The 16,218-nt window shown below is 42.9% G+C and overlaps 1 protein-coding gene across 1 annotated transcript in view; it reads right to left on the bottom strand.

Annotated features, from left to right (window-relative positions):
• LOC131287172 (G protein-activated inward rectifier potassium channel 3-like) overlaps positions 1-8,439 on the bottom strand; it is a 53,486-nt gene extending 45,047 nt beyond the window's left edge. The window contains exon 1 of the mRNA XM_058316198.1: positions 8,102-8,439. Within this exon, the coding sequence (XP_058172181.1) occupies positions 8,102-8,439 (338 nt within the window). The remainder of the gene's footprint in view (positions 1-8,101) is intronic.
• Between the last annotated feature and the right edge of the window lie 7,779 nt (positions 8,440-16,218).

Here is a 16,218-nt window from a genome sequence, read left to right as displayed (position 1 = left end):
AAAACAATGAGTCATCTTAAGAGAATCCATTCGTTCTACGGTAATTGTTTAGCTATAATAATTAAAAAAAAAAAAAGCTTTACATTTAAACGTATTGCTCCCGAATGTAAGCAAATAAAAACAAATTTAAAAATCTGTCCAGTTTAAGAGAAACCAAGTTTCTGTTTTTTTGTTTTTCGAATAGCGCATTCATGAACGTTATTTCCTCTCCACATGAATGATCTTCCAATTGTTGTACTTTGCGTTATCCAACCCCAAACCCGAACAAAAATATATCTTTTAAACCAGTCGAAACACAAGAGCTCGTGGCTTCGGTTTCAACAGTAGTTCTTTTACTGAACGAAGGTGGCTTCTAGTGACAACCATGTGCCGGTCCATTTGGCATTCAGAACGCAGATCTGGCGATTCCACCAATTGCTTTTCCGATAAACATTTGTTAGATGGAATTTAACATCTTTATACCATATATTGTCACAATGAAGAGTCAAACAGGTTGAAGATGAAGGTGGACAATGCTGCACAAGCATACGAAACGGAGACTGCATTGATCGTGATGCATGGTTTGCTCAGAAGAGTCTCGATCGCATAGAGAAAGTCGGAACTGGCTCCTAACTATGAAATTCATTGATTGGTCTGTTGGTATTATAAAACCCGACATTGCTCTTTTAGCCTGGCGTGCATTTGTTTGTTGCCAGAAGGATTATTCAATGGCTGTACCATACGAATTGATGACCTTTTTTTTTCTTCTCACTTTAATACCTATCTATCCCATTTTTCCGTTCGCTACCTCTATCCTGTTTCATGTTGTTTACTAATCAAGTCATAGGACGTGACGAAATAAACATGCGAAAGAAAATATTCACATTCATGTGGAAACGTAGAGAAATGTTTCGCACCAATTGGAAGAGGAAATGGAAAACAACAAATTCAAAACGACGATACATCAACAGTTCGAACGAACGCGGGAATATAGCGAGCAAGAGAGCACCGTACGGAAAAGGACATATATTTATCTGATAAATAGCAAAAGGCGAAGCAAAACCCGTTTGAAATTAAGTGTAAAATTGATTAATTGTTAAGTAACATAATTTAATTGATTATTAGACAAATAATGCAACACACTAAACCACACACACCTGGAAACATCGGCGAATGTTTCCGATGCTATGGTTCAGAAATCAGGTTTTAAAGGGAGGAAAAGAGGGTAAAAAAAAACAACATAAGACAGTGTTAGGCAACCTGGCATATGGACGTTGATAAGACAAGCACGCGAAGAAAAGAAAAACTAAACGATCCGCTAGCGCTGACGTGAAAACACTCATTTGAGCAAGTTTTGAGAGAAAAGTAAACAAGAAAACACACACACACACACACCGCAAAACATTGTCCGGAAAGAAAGCACGCATCAAGACGATCCATGCAGATCGTATAAAAGAAAATTATCATCAATTACCATTAAAAGTTCCATTTGTGTATTTTCAGCGACCATCTCGAAATGTCCGGGGGTCGTTTTTTTGAGTGTAATTCTAGTAAGCTGGCACACAAGGATTGCTACGATGCAAACAGTTACGATCAGGCAAGAATCTGCTTTGTCACAAGGCATCGACACATGTATTTATATTCGTGAAACTCACTACTCGATAAGAAGTCCTTCTTTCATTCTTCCCCGCGCTGACTGAGACTATCGAAAATATGATGATGATAGGTACCTTACTGATAGGAGCTGAATACTATATTGTCCGAACACACTTGAGAGCCTCTTAGCGAATCGCAAAAAGTAAAAACTTTCTCAATCGGCAAGAATCCACCATTTGGTTTCATAATTCGAGCGCTAAGCATGCAAAGAAAAGGAAAATAGAAAAATCAAACACGTTTCGACTTCAAAGCTCCACCGTATGAAGCTATCTTACATCCTGCGTGGATGGAAAACCTCTGTCTTCACTTCGAATCGTCTTTCGGAAGACCATTCAGCAATGATAAAATAAAAGTTTAAAACTCTGTTCTCTTATTCTGCAAAAAAAAAAACAATCTACCTACAACTGGACTTATTTATTTACTCATTGTTTCATTTCGTTCTTCTTCCTTTCTTATCAACGATGCACTTCGAACCATTGATTTTCTTTAGTTTATCCATAGTACGATTTAGTTCCAACAGACTACTCTCTCGCTCTTATTGCAAACGCGCTTCCTTGGCTATCAACCATTTTTCCACTTTTCGCACCATCGTCGTAGTTGATTGCTTATCTGATAACGAGCATACGCCTCAAGCCCTTATCCCTCCAAAGTGACGACACGAACATTACGCTGGGAGGCGGAATATTTTCTAGCTAGTGATACTCTTTTTAACGTCCCATTTCTGGATCGGTTTTTATCGGTAGAAACTGTTTTAACACGAACAGCATCTTATGAAAAAGTGTGCAGGCGTATGAAACAGTTCTGGAAGCGAGCCCGTCTCCCCCGAGGTTGGTTGGCTGACGAAGAGGAGGACAAGTTCGATGGAACTCAAACCACAATCGTGCGATGCATAGGCAGCATTAAACAAAACAAAACAAATTGTAAACAAATTATGTAAGCAAACCAGAACTTAAGCGTGAAAAGAAATAATCTTGTGCAGTGTGTACTTTTTAGGTGTAGCATTTCTTTCAAATATTTTCTTATTGATAAAAACGAACCAAAAAAGCAAAGTTAAATGGGAATAACAAAACCAATCAACATAAATTAACATTTGCTTCAAATATGTTGCAACCATTGGGTTCGAGCTTGAATGGACGGGTGGTGGTACATAATGGCATTGTTATTACGAGCAAAACCGACATTCTTTATTGGGTAAATTAAGCCATGGAAGCGTTAACTAAAAAATTATATATTCGCGAGGCAACGCTCGAAGGAGAGAGAGAGGAAGAAGAAGGTGTGCATGTAAAACAAGACGCAGAAGCAGTTAAGACTCGTTATTCTTACGTGAGCTCTCTTTAATCGTAGGAATGCGAAAATGAGTACTGAAGCAAGCAAGGGCAACCGAATAGACCGAAAAGGGAAAACCAACCAACACAAACAACCTATGATAAAATCAATATTTAAGCTAATTCATTAAACGATATTTAAACGATTTATTGACTACAGCAAAGTGTGTGGAAGAAATTGCAAAAAAATGCGCTATTTGAATCTGAGCATACGCTACCGTAAAGACGGTGAGAGCAAAACTAAAGATAAATCGTGACGTCGGCGTAGAGCACCAAAAACAAAGAAATCTTTCTAAATTTATAAAGTTTACATAAGCCACATTACCGACACACACACACACAACCACATCAGACACACACACAGAAACATACACATAATGCAGCATTCACAAAGAGACATTCTTTCTAATGTTATTAAAAGCTATCGAGAAGCATGATAAAACGTATAAGGAACAAAAATTAACAAATAACAAAACATGACAAAATTGTTAAAATATTCAAAAAAAAAAAACAAGATATCACAAAACGGACAAAGCAAACAACAAATCATCTTTAGCTGTGTTTACATCAATTAAGAGAAAGCGAAACAAAATAAAGAGACACAAGAGACAAGATGCTAGTCGTTTGTGCATTATTATGTTTTCTTATGGTTTGTTCATTATTTTCTGGCGATCGAATTGTATCTCGGGATCCGGTCCCTTCGTCACGCATTTCTAACATTTGCAGGTCAGTATGTATGGCGAAAAAAAAGTTGGGAAAACGAAAGAAGGCACAAACAAGAGCTTGGTTCAAATCGTAGGTACGTTCGGTTAACGTTTTTTTCTCCACACTGCTTAACCCTAAGTTTTGAACCATCAAAGTTATCAAAAACTCGTTTGTCGTTATACCTAATGGTGCGGATTCGGCCCAGTCTGCTGCCAGAACTGAACGTTGTCCTTGGAAGAGGAGACCGTGGATTCATTCGCGTTACCGAATAGGATACTAGGAACAAGATATATTTCATAAGAAAAAAGGACGCATAATCTAACACAAAATATACAAAACAACTAACGACATTCACAGAAAAAAATAAATAAAAATAAATAATTCAGTTTGCACGCATACTTCCTTCCTTTACATCTACCCTAGTGAAAGTAAAAGCAAATATATTATTGGCAACATTTTGACGAAAACATTGAGCCGAGTAAAACGCGAATAGGTAAACAAAACAATTGTATCGTATGGTCATTTCGTGCGTAGAAAATTAAATTTATAAATATTGACAAAAGCCTTTGTTAACCATTTCATTATGTTTCCTATATAGGTATCTAATCACCGGGAAAAAAAATATTTAAACACAGAAAGAAAGAGAATATTAGAAGTAAATGCGAGGTTATAAACACCGGAAAGGCTAACAAAAAGCACAACTAAGATCTACTTTTCTAAACATCTTCATCGACTATAAAGTGGATGCTCTTGAGAATTATTTTAATTAAGAGAACATTAGAAGCATGATGAGAAGGATAGAAAAAAAACGGAATGAAGAAAATGGGAAAAATTAAACAAAAAGGGCCGAAGAATCTATCAAAAACTTCCTCAGACCGTAGGAAACATGCCAACATCAGCAGTCGATAAGTAACAAGACAAAAACGGTAAGCAGATGTGGTTCAAAATGTTAAGAAAATATACCGGTTTTAATCACTTCATAAAACGCACCATCAATTCAATATTGCAGAAATATTTGTACAATTGAGTAAGTACCGCGAAAAACACACTGGGGTGAAAGAGAAAAGTTACACATATTACGGTCACATACCTACAAAATATTAGCAAAACTAGTTTTTAGATAAGCTAAGAATGTGGAACATAATACAAGAAAGGCAAGATGAACTACTCGGTGCCACGGTCTGTGAAATCAGTCAAGTGGCGTTGAAGATGGTGTTGATTTACTTCTGCAGAGAGTTGTTGGAGAGTTAATAACACACTGCTATAGCTACTTAATTGTTATTCAATATTAGACAATTGTGGTAAAAAAATTAACAAAGACAGAGAGAAATCCATAACATATGGCACGGTTTTCTCGAAACGGGAAAAACAAACAACCCAATCTGAACAAGTCACAGAAGAGCTAACAAAAACACAAACAAATTTCTAACTGAATCATAAACAATTCATTTATATCCTTGAACCCTCCATACAAACTAATAACACGTAAACTATTAACAGCTCTCACAACTCATCGGAGGCACCCTACATTGCATCGGATAATATTCCATTTTTGGTCTATCTCTAAACACTCATCTAACTCCATTCCTCCATAGAACACGTACTCAAGAGAAATGAATATTTATCAAAACAGTGAATCAAAAATGGACAAAGTCTAATCTACTATCGTCTTGCGAACAGTTGCGATTGTGCTGTAAAATGGAACGCTCGTGAAAATGTTGGACAAGAAAATAATGAACAACACAACTGGCGTGGATGAAGCGGGCAAACTTTTCGTGCAGCACTGAGGAAAACTCGAAACCCAAGCCCCTGGCAATACTTCCTTGCACCTTTCTCAGTTAGTAGCGTTGAAAGCGAGGAAAGGGAAAGAAAAAAAAAGAAACTATACGCTTGTGTAAAACACGCACCAACCAATTTCTCGCCTATAAAATCCCGAAGAAGAAAAGAAAAACAAAATGATCCTTTTTCTATATTCATGCAATTGCGGAAGGCTAAGGTAAACAATACTAACACTAGCTGCTAGAATAAACCTTACACGAACACGATGAGGGAAGGGACGACAAACAATACAGAACCACTCAAGCTTTGCGGAAAAGCGAAAAGACAAACAGCAAGACATGAAAAAGCAACTAGTTTTTAAGTCCCCATGATACCAAAGTATTTGAATGTTCTTTACGATTGCCTCTGCCATCTATGGTGCACTATCTTTTCTCCTCTAATGGTCATGTTGCGACAGCTTCCAGCCATGCTCTGTACTCGTTATTCGAGGGATCCATTTCTCTCTTCTATTGTTATTTATGAGGTAAAAAAAAAGGAAAATCATATATATATGAAATCGAAGGATAGTATCTCGGCGACACGTTATAGGTTAGCATTTGGCACCATCGGTACCGTTTAGGTTATGCGAAAGGCAGTATGGCTGTAACGGTTGATAGTTTAACTTCCTAGTCTGTATCTCATCATGGTTTTTTTTATCTAGTCCATTTCTTCCCTTCACCTACTGGTTCCTTAAAATTCTTCTTGAAGGTGTAAGTAAAGAACAACTTGATGAAACACGTCGTAGAGATTATGTTCCCTTTTAGGATAGTTTTTTTTACCTTAATAAGTGTTGCGCCGCCCGTGGTTTGACCGAATTATGTCCCCCCATTCATGGTTTCCCTTATTAGGTGAAAAATTCTCGTTTTAATCTCCTTCACCCTTTTACTACGACCATGGGGGCACCCCTAGAGAACTTAACGCTACACCCAGACGCATTTCTTTAATGACGAACAACATCGCCAATGGATATTTGAAACGTTTTCAAAGTTGTCAAAGGGGAATTGATTTTTTCAACCAAATTTATTTTTTTACCGGAATACAACATACGTTGAGGGGTTTCACTGAGTTTCCACATTACGAGTTTCAAAATTGTAGAATGTTTGGGATTTTGCTTTTCGGTTTCACGGTTTCGGTTACAGTTATCCGAATGCATTAGTGATGGAGAAAAATAAACAAGAAAACCATGGAAAATTATTATACATTGTATGAATGAATTTTTGATAATCTAATTATATGTATTTTTGAATTGTATTTTATCGTGGAGTAAAAAGAAATAAATATGTACCTATAACAAAAAAGTGAAATAAAAACAAAATCTACTGAAAAAAAATCATTACATTCCCATCGGCGTTTTCTTTCAAGTGAAATAAAATGAAGTCCAAGACAGCAAAATGGCACTAAATCAACAAATATTTAGCATTAAGCCTTCCGATTTACGTCACGCTGGATTTATAAGCATCCAATGAAATTGCAGTGGCAATGCAAATAAATGCAACAACGCTGGATGAAGGAACATTAAAGATTTGACCACAAAACCGCCCTACGAACACACACATACACGGTACGAAATGGACGTGGGAAGTCCGTTCTGGCACGAAAATGATCCATCACTCATCGAAAATAGATTCAAGCGTAAGTCATCCCATCCATACGCTCGCTAGGACGCACGTTATTCGCTTGGAAAAGGGTCCTTAAGTAAACAACAGTAAAGTATTAACATAATCATGTATACAAATCACAACCGTTCCATTATGGAATCCTCTTTCTTCATGGTTTGAATACTCTCGTGAACGAACGATCCGTCGTACGGATGTTCAGAGAGGTTTCTTGATAAAAGCCGCTACTTTGGTGCATAAACACATATCTTTGTATCGCTCTTTCTTCACTCAAACTACTCCGAGACTTCAATCGATCCACTAACCACATCATGGGGTAGCTAATATGTGTTTTACACCCCGTAGAACCGGGATTTAGATGACGCCATTGAATTCCACAATAGAAAAGCCTTCCGCCACGAGTCTACGGAGGACGTGACACAATGGAAAAGCCACCTCAGAGAATTCCTTCCCTTTGTCGTCATCGAGTTTCATAAAAGAGAACTGGTGGTTTGATGATGTTTGCTTCGAGCAACACCAACTCGCTTGAGGTACAAGTGGAGGAATATAGGAGGTAACCTGACGGAGGACGAAAGCTCAAACGGTAACGAACTGAAATCATGGCAGAATGTATGCAAACTTGTGCGTGATTTAAAGTAATTATCGGTCACCTCGGAAGGAAGGAAGGAGTACAGTCTTCCGGATGTGGCTGATTTTCTAAAAGTCTCGTGTGTTCCAACCTTCCGCGCCATATACGGACACTGGGGCGCCGGAACTAATAACAGGTTTATGCGACAGAAAGGAGCCCGCAATGAATCTTTTGCACGCGCTAAACTTCATGTAGTCTTGATGGTTAATCGATTAAACCACCAGAGTTTAGTGTACCATTGCACTTTACCGTCGATCTTTAGATAATCCAATAGAAATGATCCTTTATTTGGCAAATAGCTGTCTCGTTTGAGATCAATTTCAATCCTGGTGAAACGGAACTCACCACAAAACTACTTTTAAGCCGATACGTACCTTGTAAATTGTCCCGGGGTATCGCTGACAGCCTTCAGCGACATCCGTAGCTGGCGATGGAATGTTCCGAGGATCGACTCCCGCCTTCGGCTGACGGGCGCACGGTCGATATTGCCCGAACTATCAACCTTCTGTTGCGTTTTCCCCGTCTCGGGGTCGACCGTGACGAGCAAATCTTTTACTCCTGCAGCGACCGGAAGCTGCGTCGCCGGTGCAATGATGATCGGCTTGGGTGTACCATCCGTGTCCAGCAGTTTTGTCCAACTACCGTCAGCATCAGCATCGACGTCGTTTGGTGAACCGACCGTCGGACGGACGTCCTCTAGAAATTTTGTCATCTTCACACCAAACCCAGGTTCGCAAGGTGTTAACGCGTAATTTTATATTAACGCTTAAAGATCGTTACGGAACCAACCACTTTAACTTTAATTCACTGCACTTTTCAGTCGATCACATTTACCTATCAAACCATTGACACCGTGTCTTTGGAAGCATATGGAAAGATAAAAGAAAAATAAACTGTTAAGGCGTGCATCAGGAACGATGTCATCCGCTCGGACATGCACAACTACGTCGTCGATGACCATCGACCGTGAAAACAATCGACGACTTGGCACCGAAATGCCTACGACTTTGAACAAATCACGACCACGCGATGTAGAAGAACATTAAACCAAAACCACCACGCGATGATGAGGACTCCATTGCATATACCACTAATTGCGAAACACCCACAAACCCTCGGCATATGAAAAAGGTAATCGTTTTTAATTACGCACCATGCCCACAACTTCCTGCCGTGGCCCCCTCTTCAGCCCTTTTCCGCAAACGCACCGCTTCTCGAGGGGTAGAAATCATTGCAATAAGACTTCTCGTTCCAACTCATCATCGTTCACCATCGGAATTGGCACGGACGGACGGATGATAGGCACCGGTTGCACCTTCCAACCCCCCAATCGATCCACTGACCCGCTCTGGTGCGCTCTGGGGTATGCGCCACAACATATGAGATTATCTACGCGCATAACATCGTTGGCAAGAACTCTAATCAATCGAATCAAAACCGAGTGAGTCGAGGATAACAACTCACGGGTCACCACCAGCAGCAGAGCCGGCGAGGCAACCGAGCGTACTATTTTTGGTAGCGCACTTCTAAACCAGTATTTCCGTCGCCGATGGCATTCAAATCGAAAAGATGACAAGGGCCTTTGGCGAAGAACGAGACGGACGAAAAGGACATTTTGCGTTACACGTTACACGTTGACCTTTACGCTATGTTGCGAATTAGAATGCTCAGGGGTTAGGAGAGATAAATTCAAATAAAGTTACAGCATTTTACACCCAACAAGGCTAGCCTACTGTAAAGCAATTGATGTTGAATTCATCACTTTCTAGGATCTACCAAAATGATAGCTAGCGATTGAATGTTTGCAGTAGAGACGACCAGTTGAGGGATACAGGTTAAGGTAGGCTATGATCGCTTTTTCGCATCAGAAAACGAGCGCGAATCACAACAATCCTCACAAAAGTATGTTTTCGGCCGGAAAGCGATTTTTCCCTACTTTTACCTGCACCCCTCGACTGGTCGTGTCTACTACAAACATCCATACGACAACTATCATTTTGGTAGATCCTAGAAAGCGACGACTTGTCCTACCCGTATGTGTTGCCATTTGGAGGATTGACGATTCAACATCAAATACTTTACAGTAGGCCGGGGTTGCTAGGTGAGATGTAAAACGCTGTAGTGCATTGAATAAGTGGACCATGCAAGGAGATGTTCGCGAATTGGCAGTTTTGTAAGTATCTTTTATAGGCAAAGTTTCACCAGCTCCAGAAATGTAATGAGAAACCAGAAATGTATATCTAAATACTAGAGTACGTCACTCGTTCCATGATCTCTTTCTTTATTCTTTATTTCAGCTCAAAAGGCCTACGGCAAGGAACTGCTACTTCTTGGTATGTTGTTTCCTAAACGTCATACACTTGCCGACAACATTCCTTCGTTCAGCTCTTTTGCTTCAATCATATATGGCTTTTGTTGTCTGGTCATAGTCATTGCCGGCGGCTGCTTATCAGACAATCTCTTTGACTGAGAGCTTGCAGATCAGACCCAATGTCAACAGGAATGGGCGGAAGCAGTTCTGTCTGCCTACCGTAGCGTAGAACATGTGCCTCTGTGCCATTTTGTCGATTTGCACGTCTCGGTAAGTGCGGGCCTGATGGAACGTTATCGTGGATTCCAACGTGTGCCGAGAATATTCCGCCATGTGCTGCACGTACCATTAAGTCGTTTACCCACCAACGAGACTCTGCGTTTCGAAGCCTTTGCCAGTTCGGCCGAGAACTCATTGCCCTGAAAACCGGATTCTGGACTGACTACAGTAACTGTTACATGCTGGAGAAACTATACAGACCAATCGCTGGGTCAACAAAATTCCTACCAAACTGGGGAAATTTTAAAGATATTTGTCCACTCGCAACATTCGGTGTGATGCATTTCGAAAGGAGGAAAGGTAGACGATTGGCATTTCACCATCGGTCGGCCTCTCTCATCCGTTTCCACCGTATGTCTTATTTTCCACCGCGACCAACATCAATCACTCATCGATTAATTACGCCAAGGTGTCAACTGGGACACCCCGCACTCACATACGCTCACCCGATTCCGTTCGTTGGCATCCGGCGTCGTTAGTCGCCAGCGTTTAAAACCGAGCAAAGAGGCAGGAAAGCCCCTTCGCCATCGTCGCACCGGTAGATTGCACTTGGCCGTGCGAGGTCGTATAAATTCCAAGGCCATTGCTGCCGACTGCAGTACGATCGAATGGCAAATTCACATTAACCGCACCTCAAACCACCCACACTCCGATGCACCAATGCACCGCAGCGCATCGACGGTAGCGGCGTGGCGTTCCACGGATGGCAACCGACCGCGATGGCGTATAACGAGTAGCAAGAGGCATGAATAAAAACCCAGTGGCCGACAACTAAAACACACACTCAAGGCGTGCAGAAAATAATTACGGACAGCACCACATCGCAGCCGTTTGCGGCTAGCTGCAATCAACGTGCAACTTCAATTCAGATAAAAGATAAAAAAATCCCCCGTCGGTCGGAGATATGTTGACAAGTTGTCCGATGTAATAGCGAAATCCAAAGCCCCATTTTAATCGCCGCATCTCGTGACATGTGTATTCGCCAAGGTCAATCGTCACGATCACGATCATCAAACGGCCATCAGGGCTCTCGCTGGATAATCCAGCCTCCGGCCAGTCGGTGTTGCATAATCAAATAACGTGTTGCACATCACATGGTCATCGCGATGTACTTCACTTCGTTTCATCGTTCGACGTGCCACCACAAGTGTGGTACCACCTTTTGAAGTAATTTGAACTTTGTTAAAAATAATTATCCTCTGTCAAACCATTTTTTGCTTCTTTTTTGTGCGCGCCCTAAAACTCAACGAACTGGTCGTACACACCACCGGGAGAAAAGTTATAAATTTTCAATCGTCCCCGCAAATAGTTCTGAGACGCAAAAGCGGTGCGTGAATAAAAACGCAACGTCAGGCAAAACGGTAACAATGGCGTGAGAAAGAACAAGGTGGTACCTTTCTTTTCCTTTTTTCCCAAATCAAGCAGGTCTAAAAAGTGCCAAAGGAAAACAAACATTTCACACGCAATAAAAACACTTTTAACGAGGATCTGCAGGGTTGGCACTTATTTTTAGCGCGACAACGATAGCACAAAGCTGCCTCCACCGGCCCGATCAAGATGGCCAATAAAGCGGGTTTTTATTTTGCTGCGCCTAGCGCAATCAAAAATACGCACCGATGGGGTGTGGGGGTTTGAAGCGATCGTCCGCGGTCGACCGTCTTTGGGGGACGATGTAATTCAAATCCACTCGCCTAGAGCACATGCAGCAAAAGAAAGGCGCACATGCCTGCCTGGCTGCAAGTATTGTGAACATTTGGCCACCGCTTGTGGGATTTGGTTTCATTCGAGCACGAACGCATCGATCGGTCCGTTATGCGCTCTCGGGTGACTTACGGTTCGGTGCTACCCATTATTTTCATCCAAGATCAATGTCACCACTTCAAATCTCTGGCACCACTTTCCCGGCCACAATGGGCCTAAAATAAACACCCGTCTCATCGATGACGCGCCATGTCGACATTCTCAAGCGCCATTTCGTTTCGGGTTGCACATTATTGTGATCGCAAAATTTCGAGTACACACATGTTTTTGGCCAGCACCAGCACGCACGTGTTTCGATGCAAGCGGAGAAACTCTAGCAAAACGTTGACGCCTAAAAACGAGACAAAAATGAAATGGGTGTAAATAATCGCAATTTAAATTGAAATATTTTGAATATTCACCCGGATGTTTCATGTTCGATGTCTGGTAAACCGATCTCCGATGTCACGTGTCAAGAAGCGGGCGGATACACCGGTCCGACGCTTTTTCGGGCAACAGAAGCAAATTTTAGGGTCGTCGCATAGGCGTGGTGGAGGTGGTGAAACATGACACCGGACATGGGTAAACTATTTATTTTTATTCTTTTATACACACCAAACAAAAATTATACATCGACCTTCTTGGCCACTTCCTGCCTTCCGATATTCAGCAAACCAATGAAACATCAATCCACAGACCGCTTGCTTGCGGTCCCATAAACGGGCAGTTCGAGACCCTTTTACGAAGCAGGTGAATTACGGATGATTAATAGACGGCGGGGTCGTGTACCAAAGACAAATTGGCTTGATTTGATAAAAACAACTAGCTTTGGATCACGCGCGCATAGTTATTTGACAAATGAGAATGCTCATAATTTCGTCAATATTCATCTCAGTGCCATTATAATCAACCATGTCCAGTATCACCAGTTTCCGGCTTCCAAGGGCTTATCTTGTGGGCCGCGACACAAGTCTGAGGTATGCTTCATTTTAATAAATCCTTCAACTTTCAAGCGTCCATGAAGACGATCTTTGACCAAACTCTGTTGACTGCCTTCACGAGCTATGATTGTTTGGATAGGCTTTTGATAGCTTGTCTTATCAGAGCCCAACAACCTGGGCCGCCCTTTTCCCACAGTGGTGGAAATTTCCACAAGCATTTTCGGGGTTTTTTTAAACCGGTTCCAGGTCGGACAACTCGTGCAACTTAATCAATTATCACGATTTTGAATGGGCGATAAACAAAATCTTACGCGATCTGCATCGTTCAACACATAGCTGCATGAAAAAATGTTGTTTTCAACCACATTGTTGTAAATATATGTGTCAGCTTTAATTACTCTAAAATAACCGATACGTAAGACGATCTCAAACAGTCCTACTTGCTCCAGAACTTCTTCTTGTGCTTCCTATTCATTTAATAATACCCTCCAACATCTCGTAGCTGCTGGTGAGGAAGAAATATTACACCACTCCTGTAGACTAAATTGGATGTGCGTGAACATCTTAGCCCAGGCTTATGTTGCCCGGGTGCAGGGAAGGAGGGGTCCACGAGGCCAAGCACCGGTGCCGTGTTTGAGCACGCCACGGATTTAGACATGACAAGATAATCCTCGCCGGATGAGATAGTCCTTACCGTGTTATCTTAGCATCCAGCTGGGATCCGCAGGTTGGTAGTCAAATTAATATCACTTAAGCACGCGTGGAGGAGGTTCACAGACGGGTGGTTGGGAGGCCAACATTGGCCAGCAACAACGGTACCCGCCTCAAGCTCAAGAAGCTCATCTCGTGACCATCGTCAAGACAATGACAAGACCGCTCCGACCGTCCGTCGTCGTCTTCGCCGTCGGGGCCGAAATCTTTTCGTCTTCCCCCCACACCCTCGCAGGGTGAAGGAAATGGTAATAAAAAACCTCTTAATTTATTGAAACTGTGCACGGGGCTGTCAGCGGGTCGCCGACGGGGGTGCGTGGGTGTGGATGTGGAAACCTTGAACCAAATAGAATAAGACATACCTCAACCGAAAGTAACGAAAAAAAAAAAGCAGTAGAACCCTTTTTCGCCAGGCATGGGATTTTCAAAATATGTTAGGGTATTTTTTTAACCACCTCAAATCAGGCCGTTGAATCGGGACTATTATTTACCACGTTTTATCTTATTTTTCATAGCTTAGGACAAAGCGTTTTTGGGAAATGGATGTTTAAAAACTGTGCTCGAGACAATCCGATAGAACACAGAAATGCTTCGATGGCGTCACGGCAATCGAAACGCAACGAGCCGTTGTGGTGTGAATGTACCAACATCCGGCATATTTTTCCCATGGGAAAGGGTAACGGATGAAAAGGAGGTAGCACCACTAGCAGGTTGGGTGTACCTTGGAAAATGCGCGCCAAGGTTAACTAGACCACATTCGCCAAACCAAAGCCGACCACATGGTAGGAAGCTGTTGCATACGTACGCTCTCTGATGAGAATGTTACTAAGCTAGAAGACTATCAACAAACTACGTGCACACAACGTATCACTTGTGAACGCAGACACTTTTCCCTTGGCGCTGGATCTTCATGGCACACACATCGGAAAACGCCAGTCAGTTATCTCATTTCTACCGGTAAGGTTGATGGCACTTCCTACCAGGATACGTGAGTAATCGCGGAGGGGGGAAAAACAATACGGAAACAGCTGATCGCAGCACCGAGCTTACGTGCGGTAACCTTGAAAACGGACTGGTCGGCGGGTTCCGCTGTTTAGTCGACCTTTCCACAGTTTGAAGAGTAGAACTTTCGTGTTGGTTTTTTTAAACTTTTCTCTAGTGAATCACGAGCTAATTGTCGGAATCGCCCAACAATCGAACGCTCCTAAGAATAACACAACACGCTCACTATCGGCAATTAACGATCGGCAAACTTTGGGTTTCCCAGAATCAATTCCAAGATGTAATGTCCGAACTCGTTTTTGCAAAACTTCAAGGGGTGTTCCTCACTACGTACCGTAACTGCTCTCGATCCGTTGCCCGAGTGTGATTTATGAAAAATCCCACAGTGCACTGTGTGCAGATCCGCCAACGCACGACACAATAGATCACTCGATCCGCATCTATCGCTTTCCCCCGAAGTGCGCGCAGTTTTTCGCACGCGCTCTTGCACACACACACACACGCGGAAACGGAAGCGGCGCGGATCGGCCGAAAATCAAGGATACTCGCACCGGCACAGTCGACTTGATCGGTGGACGAAACGGTGAAGGCTTTTGACACACTGTTTCCCGCGCGGGGGGGTCAGAATAAATCGGTGCGCGCGCACCAGACGCGGTCAAGTTGACCAGCGTGAAAGTGAATTGCGTACACGACAACGGACGGCGACAATCGCACACAGGACAGCCGGAGACAGCAAAAGCAACCGTAAATCTCGCGAAATAAAGCGCCCCAACAGCACGCGGTGTGTAACGGTGGCAACGTTGTACGTACGTACACGATCGTTCGCGTCGGTTACGGTTTATCGACTGATTCCTGACACTGCGGGCGACGACGACGACAACGACGTCGACGACGACGACAACAAACGGGTCCGCGCGGACCCGTTGCCTCCCTGGTCCCGCGCCCCCACCCCCCTCACGGTGTCCAGCCTTTCCAAGAGAGCCGCCACGGACAGCTGAGAGCTGGCGGAATAATATCGGCGGTATGTACGTGCCTTTTCGCCAATGCGCGAGACGCCGCGGTGAGCAAGAACGGTGGGCAAGTAGTTGTAGCAAGTGTAGGTACTTTCCGCGGCGACGCCGTTCCTGCTGCTGTGTCATGCGGTTGACTGATCACGCGGATATTCCGCGAGCGCGCGCGCACACACACTGGCTCGCACGCACACTATTCTACGGCGATCTACCGAAACCGCACCGCACCGCAGGGCACTTCCGCCAACAAAGCAGCACTCGTAGGGAAGAAGGATTGCGGCTGCGGATCGCAATGAAGTAACGCACAAAATGATATCGAAGGAACACCATTCACACTTACACCGCCAAGGAGTTACATGTGTGAACGCAAACGCGATTGAACCGAGAACCGGAAAATGGGGCTAACAAACGGTTAATGTAAGGATTCGTATTTGTAAATTGTTTCTCCTCTCCAAGACGATTTCCTTGACACAATCGGTAGCTTCCTTTGTTTTAGA

This window comes from Anopheles ziemanni, chromosome 3 (genome assembly GCF_943734765.1).
Source record: "Anopheles ziemanni chromosome 3, idAnoZiCoDA_A2_x.2, whole genome shotgun sequence".
NCBI classification, from domain to species: domain Eukaryota; kingdom Metazoa; phylum Arthropoda; class Insecta; order Diptera; family Culicidae; genus Anopheles; species Anopheles ziemanni.
The sequence above is the reverse complement of the archived record's forward strand: the minus strand, read 5'-3'. Positions and strand labels throughout refer to the sequence as shown.